The 10,529-nt window shown below is 41.7% G+C and overlaps 1 protein-coding gene across 1 annotated transcript; it reads right to left on the bottom strand.

The window, feature by feature from the left end:
• Positions 1 to 3,005: 3,005 nt before the first annotated feature.
• Positions 3,006 to 5,825, bottom strand: NHLRC1 (NHL repeat containing E3 ubiquitin protein ligase 1). Its single transcript, XM_083187857.1, has one exon. It carries the CDS (start codon positions 5,720 to 5,722, stop codon positions 4,520 to 4,522), a length of 1,203 nt encoding a protein of 400 aa, XP_083043983.1. The 5' UTR covers positions 5,723 to 5,825; the 3' UTR covers positions 3,006 to 4,519.
• Between the last annotated feature and the right edge of the window lie 4,704 nt (positions 5,826 to 10,529).

Genomic DNA, 10,529 nt, shown 5'->3' with positions numbered 1-10,529 from the left:
ATTGTCAACCATATTGCTGTCACCTTAATGTCCGGATCCCGTCATTTGCTTATTTAACAACTTATGCCTTGCCTTCAATAAGTTCATGTGTTCGTTCAATATGTGTTCATTATTTGCACACAGAGTTTTCTTTATGTCCACTATCTTTATCATTTCAGTTTAGTTGTCTTATGATCAATGCGCATAAATTATGAAGATGCAGCCTGCTGTTTTACCATGGGGGGGGGGGGGGGGGGATACCGTCCCCCTTGAAGCTGAAATCTGGTAAATAGGAATATGGTACAGCTTGGCGCAGGTTCATAGAAACATAGAAACATAGAATTTGACGGCACTTGGCCCATCTAGTCTGCCCCTTTTTTTAAACATGTTACCTCAAACCATATTTGATCCTTATTTTTTTGTAAGGATATCAATATGCTTATCCCAAGCATGTTTAAATTGTACTACTGTATTTGCGTCTACCACCTCTGATGGTTGGCTATTCCACTTATCTACTACTCTTTCTGTGAAGTAATTATTCCTCACATTTCCCCTGAATCTTCCTCCCTCTAGTTTCAGTGCATGTCCTCGTGTTCTGTTGCTCCTCTTCCTGTGAAGAATGTCTCCCACCTGTACCTTGTTAAAACCCTTGATATATTTGAAAGTTTCTATCATGTCCCCCCTTTCCCTTCTCTGCTCTAAATTATACATATTAAGATCTTTTAGTCTTTCCTGCTACTATTTTTGTGATGTAGGCCATGCACCATTTTAGTTGCTCTTCTTTGTACAGTCTCTAATGTATTTATATCCTTCTGGAGATATGGCCTCCAGAACTGAACACAATACTCTAGGGGAGGTCGTACCAATGACCTATACAGTGGCATTATTACTTCTTTCTTTCTACTGCTGATACCTCTCCCTATGCAACCAAGCATCTGACTTGCCTTCTTCATTGCTTTGTTACATTGCCTACCTGCTTTTAAGTCCCCTGAAATAGTGACACCTAGATCCTTCTCTTCCTCAGTAGTTTCCATTATAGTGCCATTTATCCTATATTTAGTCTTTGGATTTCTGAGACCCAAGTGCATGATTTAGCATTTTTTAGCATTAAACTGTAGTTGCCATTCTCGACCATTTCTCTAATCTACCTAGATCCTCAATCATTTGTTTTACCCCTCCTGGTGTGTCTACCCTGTTGCATACCTTGTGTCATCTGCAAAAAGGCACATTTTACCCTCAATTCCATTTGCAATATCACCAATAAAGATATTAAAAAGCACCGGTCCAAGAACAGATCCCTGGGGTACTCCACTTGTAACCTTTCCCTCCTTTGACTGTACTCCGTTTACTACAACTCTCTGTTTTCTGTCCTGCAACCACGCTCTTATCTATTCAACTATCTTAGAATCCAATCCCAAGCTTTCAAGTTTTTTTAACAGTCTGCTATGTGGGACAGTGTCAAAAGCTTTACTAAAGTCTAGATAAGCTACATCTACAGCCCCATCTTGATCTATTACTTTAGTCACCTAGTTAAAAAAAAGTCAATAAGATTTGTTTGACATGATCTTCCCCCAGTAAACCCATGCTGTTTTGGATCATGTAAATTGCTGGTTTTGAGATATTCTATAACTCTTTGTTTTAAGAGTGTTTCCATCAATTTCCCTACTACTGATGTAAGGCTCACTGGTCGATTCATTGCTTACCTCTTCCTTGCTTCCACTTTTGTGCAGTGGGACTACATTCGCGGTTTTCCAGTCCTCTGGGATTACTCCAGTAGCTAGTGACTGGTTGAATAATTCTGTTATCGGTTTTACCAGCTCCCCTTTAAGCTCTTTAAGTTTTCAGAGTTCTGTGAGGACTTTCTCCTCTGTAAATGTACTTGTCTCTCCCTCAGTTTTCTGACTATACTTGCAACTTAACTGTGACCCCTTCCCCTCTCTTTCAGCAGTGAATACTGAGCAGAAATAATTATTAATATTATCTGCTATTACATTGTCCCCCTCAAGAAAACTTCCACTCTCTGTCTTCAGTCGAATTATTCCACTTTTTGTTTTTCTCCTTTCACTTATATACCTAAAAAAAGTTTTCCCCCCTTTACCTACTGACTGGGCCATTTTCTCTTCAGCCTGTGCTTTTGCACATCTGATTACCTTCTTAGCCTCCTCCTGTCTAACAAGATACACCTCTTCTGCGTCTGCTTAAATTTCTTAAAGGCCAACTTTTTTGCTTTCACAATACTTGCTACTTCTTTTGCAAACCACAATGGCTTTATTTTTCTTATGTTTTTCCTAACTCTTTTGACACAAAGTTCTGTTGCTTTTAGAATTGCAGTTTTTAATTTTTCCCACTTATCCTGCACTCCTTCCAAGTTCTTCCACTCTGCCAAAGAATCCCTTACAGAGTTTCCCATCTCTACAAAATTAGCCTTCCTAAAATCTAACACCTTTGTTTTTGTGTGCGATGAGTCAGTCTCTGTCTTTATTTTGAACCATACTGCTTGATGGTCACTGGATCCCAGATTTTCACCCACATTTATGTCAGATATTCTGTCACCATTTGTAAGCATTAAGTCTAATATTGCGTCCTTACGAGTGGGCTCCCTCACCAATTGCTGGAGGGATGCTCCTTGCAAAGAATTCAGCATGTCCCTACTTCTGGTGGAACTTGCAACAGGCAGCTCTCAGTTTACATCAGGTAGATTAAAGTCTCCCATGATTATCACCTCTCCTTTTAATGCCATTTTATTGATGTCCTGCAATAGGCTCTTGTTTAGTTCCTCTTCCCGACCTGGTGGTCTGTAGATCACCCCTATATGAAGAATCGCCTTCTCCCCTTGTTTCTATGGTCACCCAAAGGGCCTTCGTTTTTTCTTCAATACTTTGTATTAAGGTAGTCTTTATATATTTTTTCACATATATTGCAACCCCTCCTCCAATTTTTCCCATTCTGTCCTTCCTAAATAAAGTATATCCTGGTATAGCTATGTCCCAGTCATGATTTTCATTGCACCATGTCTCTGTAATAGCCACCAAACAAAATGTGAGTTGTTAAGATTTAAAACAACATTTATTGGCATAAATAAAATTTATACATACAAAGTGCAAATGGACACTTGGGTTCAAAACCGGAAGATATGCTTTAAACACAAAAATAAAAGAATACCTCACCCTGGGGAATGGTTGCGGTGGGCTATGACTTATGTAGTAAGCTCTTCGGCACCACCGCATAGGGTTTAGGGTGGGAGTCCCGGTATGAAAAGTTCAAGTGCGTCCTTTCCAGAAAGTGTCCAAGTGCCAAAGAGGTGCAGTTGCACCAGCGTAATACAGCAACGCGTTTCGGAGAGTAATCCCCTTCCCTATCTTTATGTTGTTATTTGTTAACCATATATTTAATACTTCTGAACTGCTTCTGTAATAATAATAGTATTTATAGACTGATAAAAGCAGTGGATCCTTCACTTTTTATATAACTTATGCCAAATAATACCATTATCATTGTTTTGAAGCAAATAGATGATAAGGACCGCAGACGCTCTTGCTGCTCACATGTATTTAAAAAATGTATTTGTAAAAACATCAAACAAGACAAGTAAAAATATCCAAAGTACTGTTACTGGAGTCAGTAATATATTATATATAATATATGGGCCAGTTTAAACTGCAGTCATGCCGACACGTTTCGAGCTTGCAAGCTCTTCCTCAAGGCTATCTCGAGGAAGAGCTTGCAAGCTCAAAACGCTATCTTGAGGAAGAGCTTGTAAGCTCGAAACATGTCGGCACGACTGCAGTTTAAACCGGACCAGGGACTTACCCAGCCTCAACCTTTTGGAGCCTTAGCAAGGTGCATTCTTAATCCGTAGCCACTCTGCATATATACAGTATTCCACCTGTGGCTCCATCACCAGGCCTGGGTAAGGGACATCCTTGACTCTTAATATATTACTGACTCCAGTAACAGTACTTTGGATATTTTTACATGTTGTCCATTTTTGTCTTGTTTGATGTTTTTTTTTACATATATATATATATATATATATATATATATATATATATATATATATTTTAATACATGTGAGCATCATCTACTGTAATTGCTTAAAAATGTATTTTTGGTGTAAGGGACACCAAGTAAGGTACTGGGGCAGCTCAGCCAAGTGGAGTGCTCTGTCTGAAACTACATATACATTATTATTGTTTATTTGAAAGGTTCCACAAGAGTCCACATTGAGTATAATGAATGACACATAAAGCAAATTAATCATACATAAAACCAGAACATGTTCATATTAGATATGCAAGGAGGTGTGGACATGAGATGGACTGTCCATTAGGTCCTGCTCCTTATATTTATATATGTGTGTGTATCATTGTACAGTATATAAGGACTTCTTTAATTTCTATAAAATTACTATGCGAAACATATTTTGATTAATGTACTTGATAATAATCAGATATGCTTTGTGCTGCATTCTTAAGATACTATTATAGAAGTATAGCTATATTTCCTAATAGAGAATAATGTGGTTGTATATGGCAATAACTTATTGGGAAGAATAAACTAGAACAGAGTGATTGCCACTGTCTAAAATGGCAATTGAGCCGTCATCTACTACAGCTAGTGCCACTGGGTAAGACAGGCCACCAGCAACAATGTATTTTGGTGAATTGTATTCTTCGATCCTCTGTAAGCAGATTACACATCTATTATTTACATCAGCTAGTAAAATATTTCCCGCCTGGTCAAATGCTACTGCAGATGTGCGTGCAGCTAAGGGAAGGAACAAACTAAGACTAAAACTATCAATTTGTCTTAGGAGTTCCATTTCTTTACTCAATATTTTAATTCTAGTACTGGAGGAATTTTTGCTGCTATGTGGAGGGTGTTCTACCACAATAACATCCCCACTTGCCTGGCAGACCGCAATCTCTCTAGGCTGGCACAAATGAAAACATATGCTTAAACTCTTCTTGATGCTTCCTTGGGCAAAGTCAGCACCTACAAGAACAAGACTGCCAGCCTCTGGGTCAGAAACAATGACTTCATTATCAGGGTTAATCCCCAGGCCCCATGGTAAAATGAAAGGCTGTTTAACAACCAACATACATTTCCCAGATTGACTAAATACTTTAAGTGAACGATCGCCAGCATCTGTCACAACAGTGTAACCATCGAGTGTGAGTGCCACACCAACTGGGTAAACAATGGTATTTGCAGAAGCTTCCTTTGTCCCAAATTCCTGCATATACTTCCCATCCATTGTAAATCTGCCAATTTTGTTTTTACCATCATGTGCCACAACAAAACACTTGGACTTCTTACAGAATGCAATACCAGTGGGGTTAAAAAGTACACCCCAACCTCCAAATGATGTGCTGAGGTTAAAGCTTGAAGATTTCAATTTTGATACACAATTATTTGTACAATCTGAAGAAGGAGCTTCCAGTTGATCAGGAACCACACGTCCTATAATCTCCAAGAGGTGTAGAATTGGAAGGCATACACTTGTCTCCAACTTCCTGCAAGCTTTGCGGCAAAATGGGCACTCCAGTCTTTCATGTCCAGGGATACAAAGAGAGCAAACACAGTCCTGACACATAACATGACCACAGGGAAGGTTCGTAGGCCTATGCTTCTGCTTCTGCGTGTATTTTTCAAAACAGACCTTGCATTCAAATAAGTTAATTTCTGCTTCATCCAAAAAATCCTTCATAGTCCTGATTTCTTTTTGTGCTGGTGAAGACATTGCTTGTAGCTGTAATGATTAGCAGTACTGCTAAACACTGATCATGCTACGACACGTCACATGATCAAGCAATCCCAGAATGTCAGCAGTACTATTGTAAGCACACTGAGCAGACAGTTTCAATATCTTGGTATAGCATGCCACCTAATGGACTAAAATAGCATAACTTCATCTGCCTAACAACATATTGTACCTATCTGAACTGAATGCAGTTTTCATGTACACTATGGGTAAGGTAAATAAAAATGTTACGAGCACAGCACTGGACCTGATCATGTTTGTACATGGAAGGAAGCAGCAAGGAACATGCAAGAAAGCAGCTATACAATTCCGTCTAACCAAAATTCAAATGTAGCAGGAGGCCTTCTGTTAGTATTAGTGATTTGTCTGAGGATGCAGCCTTGGATTTCCATCACTACATCCGTTGTGATCCATTAGGGTTACAGGCCCCCGGCCGGCCTAGGAAAGCTGAAGCTTACACAGACTGGCCATAAGATCCAAGCCAGGGATGCCTACTCTCCCAGAATGGCCGGGAGGCTCCGGAAAATCTTGAACCACTCCCACCGCCCCCGGAAAAATGGACCCACTGCATCTCCCCTGCGACAGCAGTAAATTATTGCGATACGCTGCTTTTCAGGTGGGGGTGGGCTAAATATGCAAATCGCATCATCTTAGCCCCACTCCCTCCCCGAAGACCCGCAAATTGTGGGATTTGCCGTACTGGGGGTGGGGCATGACATCTACATCAAGCCCTGCCCCCAGAAGTGCTGCGGACAGTCTCCTCTCCAGTATTCTCCCGGAGAGGAGACTTTAAAAGGAGGAAAGTATGATCCAAGCACTGGGAAAACTGCATCCGATGACCCAGACCCTGGACTTATTATTCCTTCAAAACAGGGTCGTTGTGACCCCCTGAGGTGTTTTAAGAGAGGGTGTGTGATGGAGGGGGGGGCGGGCGGCGGGCTGCTTGCCCGGGGCGCTGACAGGGCTTGCACAGGCCCTGTGTATAAATAATGCAGCCAGTATTTACCGTGCACAGGAACAAAATAACTCACACAAATCTCTCTCATCTGCCCCACCTGCAGTGCACATGGTTTTGTCCATTTTGAGAACAAATTTGTACTGCGATCAGATCTGAATAAGGGCCTATGTTCTGAGAAACTGGTACTTAATAACCAGCAGATATGTAGGAATCTTATTATAGGACCAAACAGTAGCACTTGCAGGAGGTATGCTAGCAGTAGTAAGTTAGGCTCTGGCAGATACCTCAGAGATTAGCAGTGTGCATGCTGTTTGGGAGCTATTTGGGATCATGAATTCACGATGTGTATGGTATGAATGTGTACAGGCACCTCGGACTGGCCTGGCGGGACACCAGGAGATTCCCCAGTGGGCCCCATTGATTCAAAACTCCTCCCATTTCTAAAGGGGTGGGGCCTGGGCAGTGTCATCCGCTGCGGATGACTGACCCGGCGGTGGAGGCGGAGGGCTTCTGGTGATGATTGTCAAGCTGCCGCTCAGCCGCTGCTGCCTGCTGGGCAGCGAGGTGCCGGGCTCATTTCGGGCGGCTGCTCAGTGCGGGCTGACGTCACGTGACATGACGTCGTGGACGTCCGCACTCCGAGTCCGCATCGTCACATCTGGTGTACCTGCCCATGCTTCACTGACTGGGAAGCAGAGGCGGGCTGAGCCGGGGGGCCAGTGTGTTGTTCCTGTCACTCCTGTGTGCCTGGCGGCCGGGTCGTGCAGGACGGCTGTCAGGAGGTGTGCGTCTCCCAGGTAGAGAGGAGACTGCAGGAGCCAGGTCTGAGACCATCTCCGGGAGCAGCAGCAGCTAGTCAGGAGGCTGTCAGGTAGTACTGCTGGTAAAGCCCGCGCGCCTCCTGACAGCCAAGCTGTACTGTCCATGTCCTGCACAATCCAACCGCCAGGCACACAGCGCCTCCTGACAGCTGAGCTGTAGTGGCCGTTTCCCGCACGATCAGCCAGGCCGGCACCTGCTGTCTATAGTGTCTAACAACAATGTCATAATCAAAATGTTACACATATACAACTATGCAGTGTACATCTACCAAGTCTTCTTTTTTTTCGCAATAAGTGTTTATTCAAATTTTGACATAATAAACAGTGTAAACAAAAAAGGAAAAAAAGCAGGCAATACATTGGGAAACAGTGAAGGCAGAATGGGAATATAGCTGTTTGCTATAAAAAGCTGGAGACGGAAAGTAATGAAATAAAAAATAATGTCCCAATAAATACAAACCAACTGTTGTTCGAGCATCTAATCCTGCTTAAATGATAATATTTTAACATAAGTAAAAATGGAAAAGAGGACAAGAGAGAAAGCAGGAGAGAAGAAGAAAAAGGGAGAGGGGAGGGAGGGATCCTGTGGCATTTCTAAAATAGTACAATCCCCTACAAGGGGGTGAGTGTCCTCGTTGCAATAATAAGTGCGTACAGACTAGTTGTGCGGCCACAAATATATGTCTGGAAAGATTTGAAGTCAAGCCATGGCAACCATGTTGCTGTGAACCTCTGTTGGCTTTCTGGTGACTCTTCCATAGTCATGTACATAGTTATCCTACTAAACCACTCCTTTATGGTAGGGGGCGTAGTACATCGCCATCTCACAGGGATGACCGCTTTGGCGGCGCTGTTACAGAATTTTTATAGTGACTTTTTTATATGTTGATAGGGAACCTGACACTAAATTAAGAAGCCAGAAAGCAGGCACGAAGGGGACCTAAGGACCCACTATCAACCTAGAGATTGAGATAACGTTATTCCAAAAGGGGCGATGTGAAGGACTATCCCAAATATGCATAGGGGAAACTGTGCCATTGGCACAACGCCAACACATCACAGGTACACCGGGGATCATTCTGGCAAGCGTCAGGGTGTATCTGTAGCAACGTGACAAAACTTTAAACTGCGTCTCAATCACTGAGTAGCTAGTCGAACTAACAAAAGTGTCTTGAAAACTTTTTTTCCCATTCCTTCTCAGTTAAATCAAGCTGTAGATCCTCAAAATGTGAGGATATAGGATATGGCCGCCTACTAGCGCTATTGCTGCCTCAAAGTCTGTACTGACCACAGTTATCACCCAATAACGACTTTACAATACCAAACAACAGACAAAAATTGGGGTTCCGGACTTTTAAGGCGCAGAGGATTATGATGGTATATCGAGCGTCGGTACCCTAGTAGATCTTATCGACACCTTGGATATTTCTCTTTCAGTATGCTCCCGACAATATGGAGAAAAAACCAACAGAAGAACCAATGGTTACGTAACATTCAACGTGTGAGATGGTTTTCAAAGGAATCAAAACAGAAGAGGTATGGACGGGCGTACCCCACTCACAGTATCTATGGCGGGGTATAGGTACGTAGCGTTTTCTTTTCTTTTACTGTCCCTCAGGGCTTCAGATTGACCTTTTTAGCTCCGAATAAGTGTACATAAAAATAAAATATAGACAACAAATGTGTAGATTTGCTTTTCCGATTTAAGACATTAATTCCCTCGAAAGAGAGAAAAAAAAATATTTTTTCTTTATGTGAGCGTTCCTCACTCACCCAATTATAGGTGGAGGTACACCTATAAAAGGTTTCTTTTAAGTGTGACGAAAATTAGTTAAATACACAAGTGATAACTTTCAGATGGGCGTAACCCCACTCACGGTGTTTCAGTGATGGATAAGCCCGTAGCAGGTTATTTTCCTTGTGTCTCCTGCTCTAAAAAGCGTTCAAAATTCTCCATCCAGTAGTGATATAAAAAGTGAAAACAAATATACAGTGTGTAGAATTGCTTTAGAACCTCTATATAGAGGAATTTTAGGTGATTCTCAACAAGAGGTGATATACAGGGAGCGTACCAGGACTCACACTGTATAATGCTATTTCAAGTATGTAAAGGTTTCTTTAGTGCAGAAAGCCCCAATCCTTCACCGTGCAGACAAATAAAGTGCAGTATACCCGGGGATTGATGTATCCCAAAAAAAAAATGCTGAATCAGCTAGCGTACCCGACTTACGGTAAGGTAAGTCTTTATGTTCACGTAGCGTTTTCTTTGCCCTATATTCTTCTCCCACTTTCCTCTTCTCACCAATCCAATACGTATACATATAGGGGAGATAGAGGTAATCAGTGGGGGGTTAACCCTTGGAAGAATTTGCACTTCTCGTTATTTACTTTAAAAAGGTAGTAATTTTATTCCAAAAGTACATAGGTAAAAGCTTCTGTCCACATGACAGTAGGATATCAAAGATAAAAATACAGTACATAGACCGTCCTGGGTCTCAACATATTCCGGACCAAAAACAGCAATGAAAGTGAAAAAATAAAAACATTAAAAAAATAATTTTGAAAAATACATACATCCAATGTGTAGAAGGTATGTTAAAAACGTAAAGTCTGACATCACTTCCTGCTGGGGTTAACAGGCTGCTCTGGGTATAAAGGGATGGCCTCTCACTCTCCACAAGCATGTCTTGAAAAAGGTGTTTGACGCACCAAAACGCGTTGACAGCCAGTGTGGAGTGTGAGCAGCCATCACCCCTTTCTACCTAAATCTACATTGGATGTATGTATTTTCACTTTCATTGCTGTTTTTGGTCCGGAATATGTTGAGACCCAGGACGGTCTATGTACTGTATTTTTATCTTTGATATCCTACTGTCATGTGGACAGAAGCTTTTACCTATGTACTTTTGGAATAAAATTACTACCTTTTTAAAGTAAATCACGAGAAGAGCAAATTATTCCAAGGGTTAACCCCCCACTGATTACCTCTATCTCCCCTATATGTATA

The sequence above is a fragment of the Crinia signifera genome, chromosome 5 (genome assembly GCF_055691185.1).
Source record: "Crinia signifera chromosome 5, ASM5569118v1, whole genome shotgun sequence".
Taxonomy (NCBI): domain Eukaryota; kingdom Metazoa; phylum Chordata; class Amphibia; order Anura; family Myobatrachidae; genus Crinia; species Crinia signifera.
The sequence above is the reverse complement of the archived record's forward strand: the minus strand, read 5'-3'. Positions and strand labels throughout refer to the sequence as shown.